Below are 19,669 nucleotides of genomic sequence, written 5' to 3'. Positions count from 1 at the left end.
CCGTTCAACGCGGCCAGTATCGGTTCGATTGACTGTTAGTTGATCATTCGATAGTGTCAGTAGCCGGCTTACGAGTGTGGTTGCTGTTGGTCGTCGATGGTGTCAGTGGTGCTAATGATTACCCAATCCTGCTGAGCAATCACGACAACACTTGTGTCAGAGTCGTCATTTGAGTTGACCGCTTCGTCCATGTCGAATAATTGTCGATATAAAAGAGACTGAAGGTGTCTTCATCACAGTCTCAGATTCCCTACAATACTTCAGTTCCATTGTAGTACGGTAGTCAAGTGCTGAGTCCCAAAACAGAAAGAGTAAAGAAACAGTGTGGGGGTGGATCCGCGGCAAAAAAACCTGAATTGCGCCATCGCCAAATCCCATCACACAATTGAGCCGGCCCGCAAAAAAAAAGGCACAATCCATAAGAAGTCCGTCATTCTCTCCATCTCCAGCCCCGAAACCGCAACCACCACGCCGACCGTCGACCGAGCCATCACCAATTGGCGCCATCTCCGTCACATCTCCGCAACTACCGACACCAACTACGCAGCTAGACGGCAGCTAGACGCCCTACCCGCGCAATCCCTCTCAAATCGCGCCAATCGAGCAAGATCGCCATCCTAGGTACTACCAGACAAAATGACTGCCTCCAGCGACCACCCCATTACCACTCCCCCCCGCGCTCCCTCGCCCGTCCATGGGTTCGGTACGCTCGCCGTCCATGCGGGATCCCCGCACGACCCCGCCACTGGCGCCGTGATCGAGGCCATCTCGCTCTCCACCACCTTTGCCCAGACGGCCGTCGGCAAGCCCGTCGGCGAGTTCGAGTACTCGCGCAGCAGCAACCCCAACCGTGCCAACTTTGAGAAGATGGTTGCTGCTCTCGAGCACGCCAAGTACGCCCTCGCCTACTCGTCCGGCAGTGCCACCACGGCCAACATCCTCCAGTCGCTCGCCGCTGGCTCCCACGTCATCTCGGTCTCGGACGTCTACGGCGGCACCCACCGTTACTTTACCCAGGTTGCCAAGGCCCACGGCGTCAAGGTCACCTTCACTCCCGAGATCGAGGTGGACATCCGCGACCACATCACCGATGCCACCAAGCTCGTGTGGATCGAGACCCCCAGCAACCCGACCCTGCGCCTTGTGGATATCCGCGCCGTCGCTACCGCCGCCCATGAGCGTGGCATCCTGGTCGTGGTCGACAACACCTTCCTGAGCCCCTACGTCCAGAACCCGCTCGACCATGGTGCCGATATCGTCGTTCACAGTGTGACCAAGTACATCAACGGCCACTCGGACGTGGTCATGGGTGTTGCCGCCTTCAACAGCGACGAGCTCTATGCCCGCCTCTCCTTCCTCCAGAACGCCATCGGCGCCGTCCCCTCCGCCTTTGACTCGTGGCTCGCCCACCGTGGAGCCAAGACCCTCCATCTCCGTGCTCGTGAGGCCACCACCAACGCGACCGCCATTGCCCATGCCCTCGAGGCTTCCCCTCTTGTCATCTCGGTCAACTACCCCGGCCTTGAGTCGCACCCCCACCGCGCCATTGCTCTCAAGCAGCACCGCAACGGTATGGGTGGTGGCATGTTGAGCTTCCGCATCCACGGCGGCCACGCTGCTGCTGAGAAGTTCTGCCAGTACACCAAGATCTTCACTCTTGCCGAGTCTCTTGGTGGTGTTGAGTCCCTCTGCGAGATTCCTAGCTCCATGACCCACGCTGGTATTCCCAAGGCCCAACGCGAGGCCGTCGGTATTTTCGATGACCTTGTCCGCATCTCTTGCGGTGTTGAGGATGCCGAGGACCTCAAGGCCGATGTCCTCCAGGCTTTGGAGCGCGCTGTTGCGGATGCTGCTAACGGTGTCTCCAACGGTGTCAACGGTACTCACTAAAAAGTGGCTGTTGTTTGCTGTCTGGGATTGGTAAATAAAAAACACGGGCGTATGAAAGGCATTGAGAGCGGGTTCAACTAAGTACTACCATAGACGGGGTTCAGGCGTTATCTCATCATGCGACTCTTGTGGGCATGGTCAATATTTTGATTCTTTTTAAGATACCAAAGGAGGTTTATGATGAAGATCAAGGGTCTATATATATATCCCATGATTGTTGCCGTGGTGGATCTTACCGCAAACGAGGGAAAGCGTTGGGGTTCACTTTTCATATACATGTAGTCATATAGATATGATACCAAAGCGTTTCTTGTTTGTCATGTACATTCTGGGTCACGAATGTTAATGCGTGTTCTTGTGACGGGCGTGAATCTTGCTTAGTGGTGATATTGCTCTGGCATGCCTGAGTAATACTGATCTCGATAGCAGTAGGAAATCTACAGCAGCAAGCATCCTCTGCTCAGGTTATCCGTCAGATGACACAGCCGGGTCGATTTCATCATGATTGCAATAGACTCATGGCCATCATGGACGATTCGCTCTTTTATCAAGTGACATGCTCGACTCTGTTCAGCTCGAAAAATTCACCAATTGATAAACAGCAACACCACTCACTGGCTGAACTCTTTCTTTAGTCAGTTCTTCGTACTCACCGATCCTGCTCGCCAAAATAGTGTCGGTGCGTGGCTTTTGAGAGTCATCATATCGGATCTGATGGAAGCCAAGTGAAATTCAAAGCAGTGTAGCACGACAGGCAGGAAGAAAGGAATCCAGCGGTGAAACTGAACCGATCCGATCTGATCGAGTAAAAAGAATTCCGAAAAGGGAAGGAGCAGGATATCGTGTAAGTGAAAGTCACATTCCCTTCTTTGATTGGTCAGGCGTGGAAAGGTCGGGCGGATAAGGACATTGGTGATCGAAGACCCATCGAAGAAAAGATAAAGATGGATGAGTTGGGGGTGCGCAAGTGAAGTGAAGTGAAGTGAAGGTCGGCTGTCGGGGCGGCTATCGGTGATCTTCTTCTTTCACTCAAAGGGTCATAACCAGCCATTTCTCGTTAAGGGTACTGATTAGTGACCGGAAGGAGTATCTCCCCGTTAAAGTTGTGAGGAGGAGGAGAGAAACCGTGACTTGATGTTTGAGTCTAAGTACGAACGAGAACTGAACTCAATTGCTTCCTGGGAAGCTTCCAAGCGAGCGGCCTCCGGCCCCGGAGCCAACTGAAGTATCTCTCCACTACCCCGGTCCCCGTCCCACCCCGACATCCGATAGCCGCGAAGAAGTGGAGAAGGCCGATATCCGACCCACTCCATCTTGTCGGCATCAGTGGAGCCCCCTCCCTTCCCCCCCGAGCGGCGGGACGCACATCAAAGTTAAGCGCGGCGGGGGCGGGGGGAAGACTGGATGGACCTGACGGGAGTCGCCCGGTCCATCCATCGGCTGGTCCACTGCACTTGGTTATTATTCGAACATCACCTCTCGTCCATTTGTAGACGTATCATTTTCCACAAGGGATTTTACAACCACAACCACGAGTGTTCCAGTTTGTTAACGATCCGTCCCGTTCCCGCGACCCAAGTGTTACATACATATGTATGTTTGTAGACGCAACATGTACACGTCAACGCTAACAAAGGCAATTCCACTGGCACGTGGACGGTGAGGTACATATGTAGTGTACACTAGGGTAGGGGACATTGGGGCGGTCGAGTTCTGGATTTCTGTAGGGTGTTGGATGCTAGAGGTATGTAGGTTGTACACCGATTCGATCCTTGTGATCTTGTTCCCCCGCCATGAATGGAAGATGGGAACTACATACACAGAAACCCAAAAGGGGACTAGAGACATGCGAAGCAAGTGTGTCTCACCGGTTCGGTTGCCGCCTGCGTGTATCAAAAGATTGGAAGGGTGACATGTGTCATGTGTTATGATATCCATTGGTATTGACTGATTCCCCAGACCTTCCATGCTTGATACCGAACCGCTCGGTCAATCTCGTATGTACCCAGATACCAGATACCAGATACCGGACACTTCACTTTATCTTTGTCCCCGATATCTTTTCATGTAAGACCATCAACTACCTACCTCTACCTATCAATCGCCGGGCGACTACCACTGCGTTATCGTCCCTCGAAACTCGATAGTAGAGGTACCTATCCAGTCATTAATAACCCAAAGAGTCTGTCTGGTGTTGCGTACCTACCTACCTACCTACCTACCTACCTATCTGCTGGTCCCAATCGATACCAATGTACTGCATGTCACGCAGGGTACCTCTAGGTAGAAAGCCCCGGTGAAAATCGATTGGATTCTCAAACACAATGAATGACGGACGGGTGTCGGTGTCGGTCAAACCGCGTGCCTGCCCTGCCGTGCCCTGCCCTACGGCTGGCTCCATATTCCCTACGGGGTACGTTCATCCCATCCCCATCCCATTCCATCCCCATGTCCCGGCCCGTTTTTTGGTCAAGGGAAGGGTTTGCCACCACCCGTCCCGTCCCCAGTCGCCGTCCAGTCACATACAACGCACGCTACTTACCATAGATATCCGGGGACCACGGGCATTGTCGACAAGGGGGAAATACCGATCGGGAACTAACTTGACAGGACGAGGAACTGAAGTCTGTCTTGTCGAGTCTTGTCTTGTCGGTCGGGGACCATGAAGGACTGCTTGTACGGAGAAGCGGTGAAATTCTTGAATACGTACCTCTACTACTGATCCTGGATGATGCCCGGCCGGGAAGAATTGTTTGTTTTGTTTGCTTGATTGTCGGCCGGTGTCGAGTGATACCATCCATCCAAGGTTTTGTATATATCTTCTTCGATACGCCGTTCTTTGTTGCATTTGACTATTCTTTCGTTCTTTACTAGTAGGTTGACCAGTTCAGGTGAACATCCATTTTTCCTTACAAGGAGTATTCTACTCGACTCGACTGCATCTGACACAAGGGAGTCCTTCCTTTGACCTCTCTAGGTAGTCTGGTGTTCGTCTCATCGTCTCTATTTTGTCTCGCTGCCAGAGAAGTAAACCGAGTGTGTATCTACCATGACAACATCACCATCATTACCACCATCGCCAAACACCCAGACGGTTGACCCGAGTCATACACTTGCTGAGTTCCGGTGTCCGAAATATTCATGTCATCAACCGAGCAAATCATCATCAGCATCCCAGCAGTCCCTTGCTTCAAGAACATGGGCATACCTCAATGAGGATGTCGTGCCTTCAACCTTTGCCGAGATTCAACTTCTTCTTTTGACATTTTGTATCGGGTTACAAGGTATGTTTTTTCCCCCTCTTTTTCCTTTCCACTGCCCCTCCCTTTATGTTTACCTTTTTTTTTTTTTTTTTTTTTTTTTTTTTTTTTTTTTTTTCGAACCCATCTTTCCATCCTCCCTTACTCCTACCTTCCCTTCTCCTCTCATCAAACATACAAATAATGTATATCTGCCGAATATCCCATACTGACATCAAACAGACGCAGTCTCCTTCCCCGACTTCCACTGCTTCGCCTCCAACCAAACCGGCAACACCGTCTTCCTCCTCCTCGCCGCCGCCCTCCCCGAATTCAACCCTTCCATGTTCATCACCGCCAACATCGCCACCTCCCTCGGCTTCTTCTTGGGGAGCGCCTACCTCACCGGCCAACTGGGGCACCTGATCGGTCCCCGCCGGCGTTTCTGGCTTCTAGTCACCAACACCATCCAAACCACCCTCGTCTTCATCGCCGCCGCCCTCCAGTTCGGTAGCTACCACACCAACGCCCCTGGAAAACTCCTCTTCGAGTCCGGCAGCATCGATACCATGGAGGCCGTCACGGGCACGCGAACCCTAGTGTGTATTGCCCTCTTGGCGTCCGCGGCGGGGAGTCAGGTGGTTCTGTCAAGAAGTCTGAACATGACGGAGATTAGCACCGCCATGGCGACGGCGGCGTGGGTGGATTTGGTCATTGATAAGCGCTTGATGAGTAGGCCGCTGAAGGAGAATAGGGGGAGGAATAGACGGGTTGCGTTTTTGGTTAGCCTTGCGGTGGGCAGTTTGGTAGGAGCGTGTATTTATCGGTGGGTGGGGAGCGCGGTTGCGGTGACGGTGAGTGGAGGGGGGAAAGCGGTGGTGGGTGGAATGTTTTTGTTTTCGAGGGGGGAAAAGAGGGAGAGGGTGGGGGATGTTGAGGGTGGGAAGTTCCTGAGTGGTGGTGCCTGTGGTGGTGATGAGAAAAAGAGTGGTAAAGAATGTGTGAATGGCAAGGAGGCGGAGGGGAGTGGGAGTGGGAGTGATTCCGAGGCTGAGATGGGTCCGGCCAGTGGAAGGGTGGATGGAAATGTATAAGGGGGTGAAAAGATTTGTGTGACTTCGTTTTTGACTTGAACCCGCTGTAAGCGAGCATAATAGAAGAGCGCATTCATGGAGCTTGGGTGTCACTGATCAATAATTCAATTTCGGTCTGGTATGATGGCGCCCAGTTTCATGCTCGTAAGGTGTTGGATGAATCACCAGTGGCTTTGGCATCCTCAACTAACCACATCGATCAACGAGTTTTGGAAGTGATGATGGGCCCAAATGTCCAGATTCGCCAAGTCATCGCTTTTGGAAGTGTCGAGTTTAGAAGGTTGCCGGTCCTAGCTTGTTTCCTATGCTCTGTTTTTGATCAAAACTACAAGGTAAGTAAAGGGCCTGTTGGCAATGAGATTGTCGACGGGACGGGGTGAAGACAGGAGACGGCAACCGAGAGAAACTGTAATTCGAGGAGCAGTGATGGCCGCAACTTCCTTCTTTTTGAGACATGTGAGGGACTCGGGATACTTGGGGAAAGAAAGAAGGGAATGAGTAAGCGTACATAGAGGTTGTTACTTCCATCTCGGGAGCGATTCTGGGCAGATGATTTACATTTCGATTTCTCATTCCCTCTTCAGTCCTCGTCTTTTTTTCTCTCTTTTTTCTTCTTTTTTCTTCTTACAGACACAACCACAGCACTCTGTGCCCCCCCTCGATCATTGATACCTCGGACAGCATTGCCAATTCTTTAGCTACATAAAATATGGCACTTCACTTCACTATCAACGGTATCGAGACGTAGGCGCTCCGATGGGTACCGTCTTGTCAGCCACTGAAGCCGTTCATCAGTCACTCATCTTAACAGATAGTAACCATGCTTTGACATATAGTTACTTAGGTAATTCCAGATGCGTCCGATCCAAGACGGAAGATGTGCGTAGGACAGTCGCAAGGGGTTGCTCGGGATCAATGTGTCATCGTCAACCTATCTCGCATTCTATCCGCAAAACCGCGGAGGTGTGTCAACCAAAGACCCAGGCAAGAAATTGATGAACTGATATGGTCAAACCATCTCTTCACTTACACCTGAAGCCGTAGGCTTTACCCACAGCCGGCGATGATGGAACCCCTTGATCCATTCACCTCGATTTTCCATCTTTCACGAATCCTCCGTCTCTCGGACATTTTCCGTCAGTACGACCACCATGACAGCGCCGGGCCAGTACACCCTTCTAATTCACCCGAATACTCGCCTCTGATCCACGACCACAACGCTCTAGATGGATGAAAATAACCCGGAAAAGATGGCCACCCAGTTTCTACAAGTGCCCAGGGAGATCCAGGCCAAACTTCCTCTTCTTTTCCTCTCATCGTCCCGGACATTCGAGTACGACCACACCTACTATCACTGCCTTGAAACAAGCACCGAAGCTTTCAAAACGACAACCAGCCCACACCTACCAAGATGTATCGCCGCCACACCGACAACGGAGAGGGCAGTAGCCGCCGGGAGAATCCCCCTCGACGCCCTACCCGTATCACAGTCGTCATCCGAGACGAACCAGTTGACGGACCTCCTCCACACATTGAGAGGGAAGAGAGGAGGCACCCATGGCCCCCTCTCCGATTCCCTCCCCCGATGGTTAGATGGGACCTACCCTCAAGACCCCGTCCGCCAGTTCCCCCTCCGAGGAGGGAAGGACTCTGGGCCCGCGCCCAGGAGCTCCTCGGCCACAATCGCCACTTCCTCGATCGTATCGACCGTGAGGTTGCTCTAGACCGGCTAGAGGCCCGTCAAGCCGAGCGTCGAGCTCAGCGGGCTCAGCAAAATAGGCAGGAGGAGGAGGCTCGGCGGGATAGGCACGAGCAGGAGAGGAGGCAGGAAGTGGAGGCCGAGAGGAGACAGGAAGAGCACCTAGAACAGGTAGCTAGAAGAGGTATGAAGCCAACCTTGGAACTCAAAAACGAACGTGAAGCTAACTGCTAGATTGTACAGACGAACGAAACCGCCAACACGGCGGTAACGTACCGGCCGCCAGGGCCAATCCCGTCGAAGCGCGCCCAACGCCCGTCAACAGACTTCCAGGTCCCCAGGTACCGGCACCAGTACCGGCAGCCCCAGTCGCCACAGCCACCACAGTCAACGCTGCCACGGCACCAGTCCCAGAGCCCAGTGTCGACGGTGACGACCTCGTCCCCTGTGCGGTCTGCGCCGAGGAGTTTCCACGCTCCCAGGTCCTCACAACCTCCTGCGCCCCAGAGCCGCACCATTACTGCGGCCAATGCCTACAGTCGTTTTTCAGAAACGCCATGGACCGCAACGTCTGGCGCAACGCTGACACCTTTCCCCCTACTTGCTGCGGCAACCGCTTCTACATTCACGCCAACGAGCTTGGAAACGAGAACCCTTCTCGGGAAGTCCGAGCGCGCAACGAGCGCTTCCGCCGGCTGCTGGGCGTCGAGATGATCAGGCAGTACATTGCTCGTACTGAGCAGGTACGCATGGAGAGGGAGCATACGGGCACGCGGTGCTCGAACGTGGACTGTGGCTGGCTAATCCCGGAGCGGTTCACGGGCGTCGAAGGTCGCAGAGAGACCGAGGCCGTATGCCACCACTGTCGGCAGGTGACCTGTATCATCTGCGAAGGCAGGGCGCACCGAGCCAGGTACCAAGAACGTTGTCCTGGCCACAGAAGAAGGACAGAGGAGCAGCAGCAGTTGGAGGAGCAGGCCGATCGGCAGTTCAGACAATTGAGGCGGGACGAGGCCTGGAGGACCTGTCCAACCTGCGACATGACCGTCGAGAGAGATGGTGGCTGTAACCTGATCAAGTGAGAACCCCCATCTCGTTTGAAGCTAGAAGAAAAAAGAGTTACTGACATTCTTACAGGTGTATCAAGTGTAAAACATACTTCTGCTATCACTGTCTACTCATTCACCCTAACGGGCACGGTGATGGGCCACTGTGCGCTTGCCCCATCTTTGACCTTCACGAGCCAGAGAGGCGGATCCGAGAAAGACGGGCAGCTGGTATTCCGGACCATGTGGCTGAAGGCGAGGAAGATGAGTTCTTCCATGGCCGTAACCATCAGCATCGCCAGCACCAGCGCCACCACCCCGACCCGGGCCGCCACCGTCATCGCCGTCATCGCCATGAAGACCGCTTCTTCGACCACATCCCCGAGGATGATGACTTCTTCCATGGCGGTGACCATCGCGACATTCTCGACGACGCCCCCGAGGAGCTCCTCAACCGACCCATCGAGGTGGATAGCGACGACGACATCGATCCTGAAGATCTTCGGTTTATCCTCGATACTTTGGCTAGAGGTAGGATGCCTCGGTAGGTTATCCTCGACCTGGTCATTGTCAGGTTGTCTTGGGAGATAGAGGGAGGAAGGGAAGAAAAGTGAACTATCAACTACCATCCATGCATCAAGGACGCTTGCCACCACCAGATACCCCTGAGAGGGAAAACAACAACTCCGATCCGCCCTATAATTGACCAGCTGTGGTTCTACATGCAACTACTCGGGCCCATGTACCTAGCCCTGAAGTAACGGGGCAACATGACTGAGTAGGCAGAACCGAAGCAACTGGGAGACAGACGAGGGAAGTAAACCGGATCGGAAACAGAACGAAAGCAACCTAGGCAAGCGTTTGATGAGAGAAATTGGGAGGAAAATCAAAAGAAAAGGGGGAAATCTTAGATAGGATTTGGCGCTCGAATTTCGATGGAATAGTTCATGGATTTGGTACATGGCCTTCGGAGTCGGAATGATCGATTGGATAGTTGGAATACCCAGGGGTAGCATAGCGTTGCTTTATGATTAATTCGTGATTTTTTGATCCTGATGATGAATCGATCAAGTGTTGGTGTGTGTTGCTGCTCGAGTGATGATTGAGTGTTGATGTTGAGTCCAGTGTTTGTCCCCAAGTCCAGTTCCCCTGGTCATTCTCTGCCGCATCTTTACCAAGTCAAACGTCCGCATAAGCTCCCTCCCATCTGATTCCGATCCGGGGTGCTTCACTTTTCTGTTTCTCTGATAAGTTAGCTGGGTTCTGATTATCAGGTCATGTTGCCCACCTGGAAAAAAAAAAAAAAAAAAAAAAAAAAAGGAGGGTGAGAGGAGGCGGTAGGATAGAGGTTTTATACCCAGAAGGTTTGCAGATAACAAACCTCTGTAACCTCGCGACGGCTGCCAACTCAGCATCACGTTGCACAGAGGAAGTTTCTCAATGAGCAAAACTGCTTTTGTTTGATAGTACCCGATCACACACACACAATATCAGGACTTTGTACGACTCCGTTGTCAAAACTCAAGCTGCCTGTAGCTTACCAAACCGTGAACGCTGAGTGAGCACTGTAATCACAGATTAGCAAAGATCATCCTCCTGAACCAATAAACTGTGATATATATCCAAAACAAACAAACGCTCTAAAAACGCCGCCATGCTTCTCTACGCTGTCTATGTAGGTGGTAGTTGTAGTATGTTCCGTATTTCGGAAGCAGAGAGCTCCTCTCTTTCTTCTCCTGCTCTTACTCTTGCTCTTGCTCGTGCCCTGTAGTTCTTTTCCCACTTCCTCTTCCTTTCCAAAATATAAGCCTGAGTTCACTAAACCTCCGTCTTTGATAAGGATGGTCTAGGTATATATGCGCTTGCTCTTACTCTCGGTAATAATAAATTCGCAAATCGTGGTTTCTTGAGAAATGAATCGACTATCGATCGCGACCTAGCCGTTCCTCGTCATCGCGCGTCAATTCGTACGCCGGCCGGAACTTGTTGCCTTCGGCGTTGAGTGCCAATGCAGGGTTGGGCCGCGTGTCTTTTGTTCCGCCGAGGGAGGAGAAGCCTTGGGAGTAGAGGGAGCAGAAGGGGATGTCGAGTTGGCGGATGAACTGTTTTGAGCGATACAGTGTCAGCAAGTGCTTGGCTATGGCCTTCTGGGGATTATGACTCACAGTCCATATCTCAACATAGTGCCAATCCAAGACGGGATTTATCCGCATAAATTGTGGCCAGCCCTTATCTGTCGGCGTGAAATTGTTCAGGAACTCGCTGTGCGGATCGGTCCTTCGCGTGCCCATGAACACGGCTTTCACGTGGGGCTTCTCGTCCAGATAACTATCGAGGGCTTGGCGCATGGGCAGGGCGTATCGTGCTAGGTCGAGGTGGTACTCTTCTGTGGTGGTGGCGACGAAGTCCTCGACTTCTTGGAAGGGGTCTGGCGGGGCGATGTAGATGCATTGGAGACGGGGGAGGGTTTGTTTTGACGAGTTGGAGATCGAGGAGGAAGAAGAGGAGGACGAGGAGGATGGCGGTTGGACTGAGGCGGGCCAGCAGGCGAGGATAAGGATCAAGAGGACGAGACAGTCCTTGCCGCCGTTGTAGGAGAGGGAGAGTTCTTCGGGTCTGGTAGTTGCCATTATGTTAGCTAGCTAGCTTGCTGTGAGAATAACTGGAACTGAGAAGGCCAACAACGTACCTATACCGACGCAAGGCTTCCTCTATTACCTCCATAGCATCGCGGGCCCGTCGTTGAGTGCCCTGTACCGTCTCATCGTTGGAGTGAAGAGCCAGGAAGGCAAGGAGCTTTGCGCGCAAGGCGGCGCATACCTCGGCAAGGCTGCGGGGTTGGCTGACGATCTTGGAGACCGATGAGGTAGCCATGTCTGTTGTAGTTGTTGTTGTTGTGTAGTTGGTCTCTGAAGGGGGAAAGGGCGCAGTTGAACTGAAGGTGGTGGACGAGGCTGAAGAGACACCGTTGCCGACGACGTGCAAGTCTTTTAGAGAGGGCGAGTCCTGTGTCATGTTGGAGGTCTATGCGCGGGAATCGGGACGAATTTAAGCTGTTGGTTCGAAGGAGTGGTAGGCAGTGTTGTCGCAAAAAAGGGGAAACTCGGATCCAGATGCAATAATCACAAAGTAATCATGTTCGGTCAGACTGACTGACTCTATGTAGGCGGTTACTCGGTATGGCGTTGTCAGGTAGATCGACGCCTCGACGTGTGTGACGGGACAGGGTCTCCCGAGAGAGAACAGTAGGCCGAGGATATGTTGATAGTGTAGAAGGTCAGCAATGCAGCAGACCAGCAGAATAAGAGACAGGGGAGAAAGGACAGTCAGTCAGTGATTGGATCAAACGAGGCTTGTGATAGTTCCGCCTTGTTGTTGACACTTCTTCGTTCCGTGGAGAAAGGTTCCCCAGGCCCACGGAACCGGGCGTCATGGAACCCCTCCACCCACCGCGGCTCACTGGGGCCGCTGAGGTGCCTGCCGCCCCGGGCCCTCCCTCGGCTGTGGTGGAACCACCACCTGGCATTCCGGGGGAACAGGGAACCCACGGTAAGGGGCTCAGGGGATTCCACTTCCCGCAGTCTGCCCTCGACATTACCTAATGTGATAGCGATAACGATAGCGAGTCCATCCATGCTCCCGCTCCACTTGCTTACTTTGCACTAACAATTTCCAGTCACTTGACACTTCTTTACATCTCGTCGCGGTACCTTTTTACTTGTACATAGTACTTGCATCATCTCGTCGACAACCTCAAGATGCCGCAACAGCACTGTCAAGTTTCAATTTCCTCCATTATAAGACCCCGCGCTTGATACATCTCAGTGCCACAGAGCGAACCTCGTTTCCAGGGCAGGACAGATATACAGGACGACAAGGCCAAAGCTGCCTAACATCTTCCTTCTCCTACCAAACAGCATCATGATGCCATTCAGGAGGAGCAACGACACTCTTTTTACGAAAGCTGATCGATCATGATCATGGCAGAGAATAACTTCTCGAGTAGGAAGTTGATGTCTTGACAACATGCTCACATCAAAATCTAGTGATCTTGATTGTTTACCCAAAGCATACCCACTCATTACATCCATCATGGGTATGAATCATTCATCATCACCATGACCCTCAACAGTCGGTATATATACGACCTCTATCCAAAATGAGGCAATCACGATCCAAGTACATCCGTCTTGACATCCACATCTCTCCTTGGTTTTGAGAGCACTTGGGTCATGGCCATCCAGATCACCAATTTCCATCAATCGTCACAGTCCAAAGTCCAAGGATGAACGACCCAGACAGAAAAAGCAAAGTTGAACAACTTTCGTCTCACAGCAACGCCTGTCAGTCGCCACAGAAACAACTGCCAAAGAGAGTGACCATGATCACAACACCCAGTGAACATCTCAAGGCCAGTGCCTGCGCCATCGTCATCTCAACGTCATTCCCCCTTTGGTCGGAATACGGTCCGAGAGCTTTTGGTACTGTACGTTCATGAGTCCACCAATTCGATCCGATGGATGCCCTCGAGATTCTCATCCAAGTCAAAACGAGTTTGAAATCCGATTTCTAATGGGAACCACTTCTGTTATGCACTTTTCTGCACCGAAACTCTGCGCGTTCTGCTGACTTGGATTTCCTGCATATTCAACTGGCAAAATGACAGTGACCGGTTCCGATGTCCACCTGTCAACCAGCCGCTTCCGCTGCCGTGAGCACACCAAGTCCGGAGACATGCCCGGCAGCCAAGGAGTGCGAATAAACTTGAAGACAACGACAGTGGTTGACGATCTACTGCCAAGTTCCCTCGAAATAGATAAACACAATACCCCTCTTTTTCTTCTTTTACCATATGGTTGGTTGGCCACCCATACACTACATCAGCACAATTCCATTGAGATCTCACTTCCCCTCGATTCCTGAATCGATCGTAAGGCGACACACGTGAGGGGTAGACGTTCTGGAAGGTCCCGAAACGAACCATCCAGAACACACAGCTCGTCTATTCTGTTCGGGGCCAAAGCAGTCCGTGGTAGTGATGGACTTCGAAATCTCAATGAATCTCTGGGAGCTTACACACACTGGGATATCCGAGCCAAGTGCCTTCCAAACACTATTTGCCAACATACGTGCATATACCCCAACACCACGATCAAAAAATCCGAGCTCATCTTGGTCAAGCTCTGCTCTTTCTGCGGGACGTGCTTTCTCTCCAAAACGGTGGACGGCCCCGTCCCTCCTCTGCATGTGACGACATGATGAGGTACATCCATCTTTCGGTTTGGATCTTCAGTCGACTGATCTCACCAATTTGTCCTGCGGATCTTGGTCTGTAGTGTTAAGAGAGAATGGAAGACGGAGAACTCCTTGGCCCTGCGCTACCACAGCTGCCCGTAGCCGTCACTGCATGTGCATAGGTACATACTCCTCTCAAGCACCCACGCGAGCATCTGTGATACGCAAAAGGTATAAACCACCGGCAACCCCGCCCTCTTCGTCCGCTTGTGTTCCTATGCTACTCCTCCTTTACATCTAACGATTCTTCACTCACTGTTGTTACTACAACTTCATCTAAAGTGACAAGTCCACAACTATATACTACTCAGTCAAGTCCAAACAACCTTCTCGTAGAGTTAACCACAAACAACTCTTTCCCAACGCATAACAACGCCACCCCCCTCTTTCCCCACCCCCATTCTCATCCATCTCACTCATCCTCTTCATCCACAATAACCATGGATGACACCGGTAGCAACCCCCCCATCGCCGGTCCCTTCCAGCCGGCCCACCCACCCACCCTCGACAACCCCATCACCGAGGCGCCGGCTCCCCACACCACCCCCGTCGCCGGCAAGACGGGCCCTGATGCCGCTGCCCAAGGCATGGGCGGCGGAGCCAGGGGTAGTATATCGAGCGAAAGCAGCAAGTTGATTGACGAGAGCACCAAGCTCTTTCCTAATGTCGCGGGGGCTGCTTCTGAAGCATTCAGGAGTGAGCGGAGCGCGAGTACGTCTTCGACTACTAGTGAGACGGGGAGTGATCGGCCTATGGGGAGTGCGAGTACGGTTACCGAGGTTCCGTATGGTAGACGGGTATGTTCTTTTTTTCTTTTTTTCTTCTTTTTTTTGTCCTCTTTTCGTTGTTGTTGCTAGTGATGGGTCAAAGGGGTTGTGGGTTGTGGGTTGTGGGTTGTGGGTTGTGGGTTGTGGGTGGTAAAGAGATGGTAAACATGTGCTAACAGCTCGGAAATAAAACAACATAGCCATCTCACGGACACGGAGGACATCATGGACTCTTCGAGGGCTTGATGGATCAAAAGAGAAGAAACGATCCGGCTAGTGTTGCGAGACGCCAGAGTTTGAATGAGCAGAGGCCGGTGCCGCAGGGGTTTATTGCCAAGATGTGGGATAAGTACGTTCACCCTCTCCCAAGTTCCCCCTTTTCTTTTTGTTTATGTTAAGCTAACTCGTTCGTTCGTAATAGTTGGGTACGCGGTACCACCCCCTGATATCTAAACAAAGTCACTTTTCTTCTTTCCGTCTCGTCAGCATCGTCTTTTTCGTTTAATCCAAACTGAAGAAGAATGTCAAGATGGATGGAGATCAAATTGTATGAACATGTCATTGGAAATATGGTACATTGCATGAGGGCAGGCACGACGGAGGAGATGTAATGGGCATTAATGATTGATTGATTAGGTATGCTTTGAACAGGATCATATGTGCGGTGACGGTGGTTGCAACCGAAATTTGTCCTTCCCCATCTCTTTTGTCACTCTGGTTGTCGCATTTTAGGAGTATGATGGTTGATTATCGGCCTGCCTCGATTATGGACTTTTTGTTCGTGTGTTTATGACGATGTAACGAACTGATAGCATCGAATGAATGCTAAAAGATTGTGTGCATGGAATTATTTCAACATTAAAGTTTCGTTTTGTGTTGTCATCATTGATCGAGTCTCTCCTACAGTAATCATGTACCGGATACGGCCGCCCTTCGCACCTTCCCTTGCTTCACTCGTAATCAGGTAGACTCAAAGGCAAAAAGACATACAACACCAGGTTATTCGCCGGTCGTTACCGAGCCGATTGCTGATCTGGCGGTCACCGGCTTATCTAGGGGAGAGCGGACGGGACCCGATTTTATCCAGGTGCCTATGGTTGTATGTGTTATAGCCAACTGTCCAGAGAATGTGGAAGGGGGAGTGGCATAGAATGGTTATATACCTTTACTTAATCATAGGCATTCGGACGAGGCACACAGGTTCAAGAGAAGGCCTTTGGTTTGACACTCCAGCAATTGAAGCGAAATATCTCTGAGCCCACATCTCTAAAACTATGGATCCGAGATAAGAACAAGGTATTGGTCCATTATATCTATGCGCCAGTATATCAATCGGCTACGAACATTCAAGAGAGATGGCCTGGAGCGTTAGCCGTGAGGTGTTACGGCCACCTCTACCTCCACCCTCAGATGCTGAGATAAAGATATGGCACAGAAGGACGAGAACTTCTTGCTACTCGACAATGGGACTGTCTTGATTTGTCCAGGCAAAGGGCGGAGGAATGAAGTCGACTCGGCACTGGTGTTTCACCACCAAACCACCAAGATCGAGGACTTCACGAGGTCATCGGCACAGCCAGGACACTCTGTCGCAGCTGAGGGCATTCCAACTTTGAACAATTGAATAAGGCCTCATCACATCGTGAGAGCTTTTTTCCACCGGAAAAACACCAAGGTGCGGTACTCGCATTCAACGTTCCCTTACTCGTCGTCGGAGATATGTGCCGGAAGTTGCCGGAGGGAGAGGCCTAAGACATGGCCGTCACCCTCATTCCTACAACCACAACCCACCACATAGTTGTCGGCACCCACTGAAACGCATGCCTTTTCCACCATAAACCATGTTCATCGCAATCTCCCACCATGAGGCCTGGGATTCCAGTTGTCGTGTCGTGGCATAGCAGCGATACCCAGCAGCGGCCGGGAAGTTGACATCCGTGTCAACAACATAGCGATGATATGAAGCAGCAACAGCAGCGACAACAACAACAACAATAACAACATGGGAGAAACTCACCTATAAGTATCCCCAGATCTGACCAGACCGAAAGCTAATTCCTTCCTTCCTCACCAGCCTTCATCTCCTCCACCATTCTATATCATCAGGACTTCAGTCTCTCTCTTTTTAAGAACCACCAAAGCCAAATCAATCCTTACCAGATACCAACATCACACTCTCTCCAATAACTTCACTTCACTTCACTCCTTTTTTCCCCCAAAATGAAGTCCTTCGCCCTCACCACCGCTCTCTCCCTCGCCATGGCCGGCTCTACCCTCGCCGTGCCCATGATGCAACAAGGCCACGCTATCGCGCACATCAACGCCGAGGCCCTCAAGAACAACCTCGCCATGGCCAAGGCCAACATGAATACCAAGCGCCAAACCACCCCCGCCACCTCGCCCGCCGCCTCCGTCCCCGCCGGCACCGTCCCCTCCGTCGCGCTCACCGACCTCGACCGCGTCGTCTCCAGCGTCGGCGTCATCGTCAAGAACGCCCAGGACGATTTCCAGAAGATCGACATCAAGGACCCCCAGGGCATCACGGGCATCCTCTCCCAGCTGCTCGGCAACGTCACGCAAACCGTGCAGCAAGGCGCTCGCCGCATCAAGGCCAACCAAAAGGCCGCCATCCTCCCTCTTGGTGGTGCCGGCTGGGGCCTCGCTGGCGGTGCGTTCCCTCTTGGTGGTCTCGGACTTGGACACCCTCTCGGAGGCCTCGGCGGTCTGTTGGGCGTCACCGACGGTCTCGCTGGCTTGACTGGTGTCACTGGCCTGTTGAGCAGCTTGCTGAACACCGTCACCGGTCTGCTTGGTAACCTTCTGCAGCTCGGTGGTGGTAGTGATGCCACCACCGGCGGCTTGGACGCCAACACCCTGGCCAGCTTGGCTAACCTCCAGGCCCTCCTCTCGCTTAGCGGCGGCCTGACTGGTGGTGTGCCCCTTGGTACTCTGCCGCTTGGCGACTTGAGCAACCTCGCTGGTATCTTGAGCCCGGAGCTCCTCAACCAGTTGCTTAGTGGTACTGCTGCTGGCAGCCCGCTGAGCGTCGTCGAGTCGTTGTTGGAGGCTGTTCAGGAGCTGCTTAGCTCTGTTCTCTCTGGATCTGTTGGTGTGACTGCTGGCATTACTGGAGATCTCGGTGCTGACGCTGATGCTTCCACTTCTGATTAAAGCAAGGGTTTGAGATCTGGAGTCTGGAGCTAGCGGATAAGTCCTTGGGACTTTCATTGCTTCTCGCTTGGAGATGTTGGTCGTCGCATGGGAGGAGAAAAATGTTTTTGTCACTATTTTCTTTCAACTAATCCGGCAATAAGTTTTGTCTTGGTCGATGCTTATGTGGAGGAGATGACAATCGGTATAAAAGTGTCATTTATCTGAGCGGGAGGACAGGTGAAAGAGGAAAGTGTAATGAAATGATGTTTGAGAGTGTGCGAGTTAGTTTTGCTTTGAACAGAAAATATTAGGGGTTTGCTCTTGCCTTTTTGGACTCATCCTTTTTACATGCTGTAATGTGATCTCTATTGGTGGAGGCCTGTTCAGTTAAATAACGAACCGTTTGATATATCAAATTAGTATCTGACTCCAGTGAGGGTATATGACCACTCATACCACTTCCCCAACAACATCCAACCAGGCCCGTACAGCTCAAAAATATACGATCATAGGCACCAGGGCAAAAAACTCGGGATCCCGTCCGCTCTCCCCTAGATAAGCCGGTGACCGCCAGCCTAGTAATCGGATCGGTGACGACCGGTGAATAAGCTGGTGTCGTATGGATGTATGTCTTTTTGCTCTCTTTCGTTCCTGCCACTTGCGTTTGGTTTTCTGTTTGGGAAGGAAGTTGCGTTTGGAATAACGAACTAAAATGGAAGGAACTCTTCAACTCACTCAAAGGAACCATGCAGTGAGCATCGATTGTACCATGTCGCATTGAGACTTGGAAATTCCCCAGTGTTTTTGAGAGATCAACGAGACGGACTAAGCGAGGCAGCTCCACGGAAGTTCTGTCCTTCAAAGTGGAAAGTATAACGAGATATGTATGGGCCATCAAGAGGCCTACTTCCCGTTTCCCAGCCAGTGAGCGACATACTCCCTTTACAAGTCGCGATTCTCTGCCCAAGACAGAATAGCCGAGTGTATCGCTGATTCAATTGCTTACTCTTCCTTGTCGTATTTTCTTCAAAATAGCGGAATATAGCGGGGACGGGCCCTGATATTCCTAGGAATCTTTACGTACTGACACTGCAGCTCCAATCTGTCATTGTGCCATTCAACAAGTCGTCTTCCGTGAGTGGGCGGCGAAACATACAAGACAGTCACTTCACCAAGTCATACCAACGACAATTTCCTAAATCTGTGATCCTGATCATCAGACGTAAAACACACCACGAAGAATGACTCACCTGCACAGAAATTCGGTTATCCACGCTAAAGCGGCCGGCTCATTCTTGAGTGTACCTGCAGAAGCAGGTGGTCGTTCGATGAAAACCTTAGAAGCAGACGCAACCCTGTCAGCAGCTCCAATAACCAACCGGGGTGTGCACACGTCTGTGGGACGTCGGGAAGACGGGCGGGTAGCTGCATATGTTTGACGATGAGACTAGTGAGCCAGTGGTGAGTTGCGGGATGCAATGACAAA

The 19,669-nt window shown here is 51.9% G+C and overlaps 6 protein-coding genes across 6 annotated transcripts; 5 read left to right on the top strand and 1 right to left on the bottom strand.

Moving 5' to 3' along the window:
* Nucleotides 1-411: 411 nt before the first annotated feature.
* cys-16 (cysteine-16) lies at nt 412-2,249 on the top strand. The gene has a single exon (XM_958714.3). It carries the CDS (start codon nt 637-639, stop codon nt 1,888-1,890), a length of 1,254 nt encoding a protein of 417 aa, XP_963807.1. The 5' UTR covers nt 412-636; the 3' UTR covers nt 1,891-2,249.
* A 2,645-nt stretch (nt 2,250-4,894) lies between these two features.
* Nucleotides 4,895-6,223, top strand: NCU09231 (DUF1275 domain-containing protein; the record flags this gene model as incomplete). The annotated part of the gene is made up of 2 exons (XM_958715.3): nt 4,895-5,174; nt 5,373-6,223. The coding sequence occupies exons 1-2, from the start codon at nt 4,940-4,942 to the stop codon at nt 6,221-6,223; spliced, it is 1,086 nt and encodes a 361-aa protein (XP_963808.3). The 5' UTR covers nt 4,895-4,939.
* Nucleotides 6,224-7,634: 1,411 nt separating this feature from the next.
* NCU09232 (hypothetical protein) lies at nt 7,635-9,516 on the top strand (the record flags this gene model as incomplete). Its single annotated transcript, XM_958716.3, has 3 exons — nt 7,635-8,106; nt 8,166-9,000; nt 9,060-9,516. 3 exons carry the CDS (start codon nt 7,635-7,637, stop codon nt 9,514-9,516), a joined length of 1,764 nt encoding a protein of 587 aa, XP_963809.2.
* Nucleotides 9,517-10,476: 960 nt separating this feature from the next.
* Nucleotides 10,477-12,372, bottom strand: NCU09233 (FAD synthetase). The gene is made up of 3 exons (XM_958717.3): nt 11,658-12,372; nt 11,134-11,584; nt 10,477-11,070 (listed from the first exon to the last, which is right to left on the bottom strand). The coding sequence occupies exons 1-3, from the start codon at nt 11,981-11,983 to the stop codon at nt 10,891-10,893; spliced, it is 957 nt and encodes a 318-aa protein (XP_963810.3). The 5' UTR covers nt 11,984-12,372; the 3' UTR covers nt 10,477-10,890.
* Nucleotides 12,373-14,327: 1,955 nt separating this feature from the next.
* On the top strand, nt 14,328-16,017 carry con-8 (conidiation-8). Its single transcript, XM_958719.3, has 3 exons — nt 14,328-15,060; nt 15,231-15,379; nt 15,452-16,017. The coding sequence occupies exons 1-3, from the start codon at nt 14,704-14,706 to the stop codon at nt 15,474-15,476; spliced, it is 531 nt and encodes a 176-aa protein (XP_963812.2). The 5' UTR covers nt 14,328-14,703; the 3' UTR covers nt 15,477-16,017.
* A 1,116-nt stretch (nt 16,018-17,133) lies between these two features.
* Nucleotides 17,134-18,505, top strand: NCU09236 (hypothetical protein). The gene has a single exon (XM_958720.2). The coding sequence runs from the start codon at nt 17,251-17,253 to the stop codon at nt 18,199-18,201; it is 951 nt and encodes a 316-aa protein (XP_963813.1). The 5' UTR covers nt 17,134-17,250; the 3' UTR covers nt 18,202-18,505.
* The last annotated feature ends 1,164 nt before the right edge of the window (nt 18,506-19,669 follow it).

The sequence above is a fragment of the Neurospora crassa genome, linkage group I, assembly GCF_000182925.2.
Source record: "Neurospora crassa OR74A linkage group I, whole genome shotgun sequence".
Taxonomy (NCBI): domain Eukaryota; kingdom Fungi; phylum Ascomycota; class Sordariomycetes; order Sordariales; family Sordariaceae; genus Neurospora; species Neurospora crassa.
The sequence above is the reverse complement of the archived record's forward strand: the minus strand, read 5'-3'. Positions and strand labels throughout refer to the sequence as shown.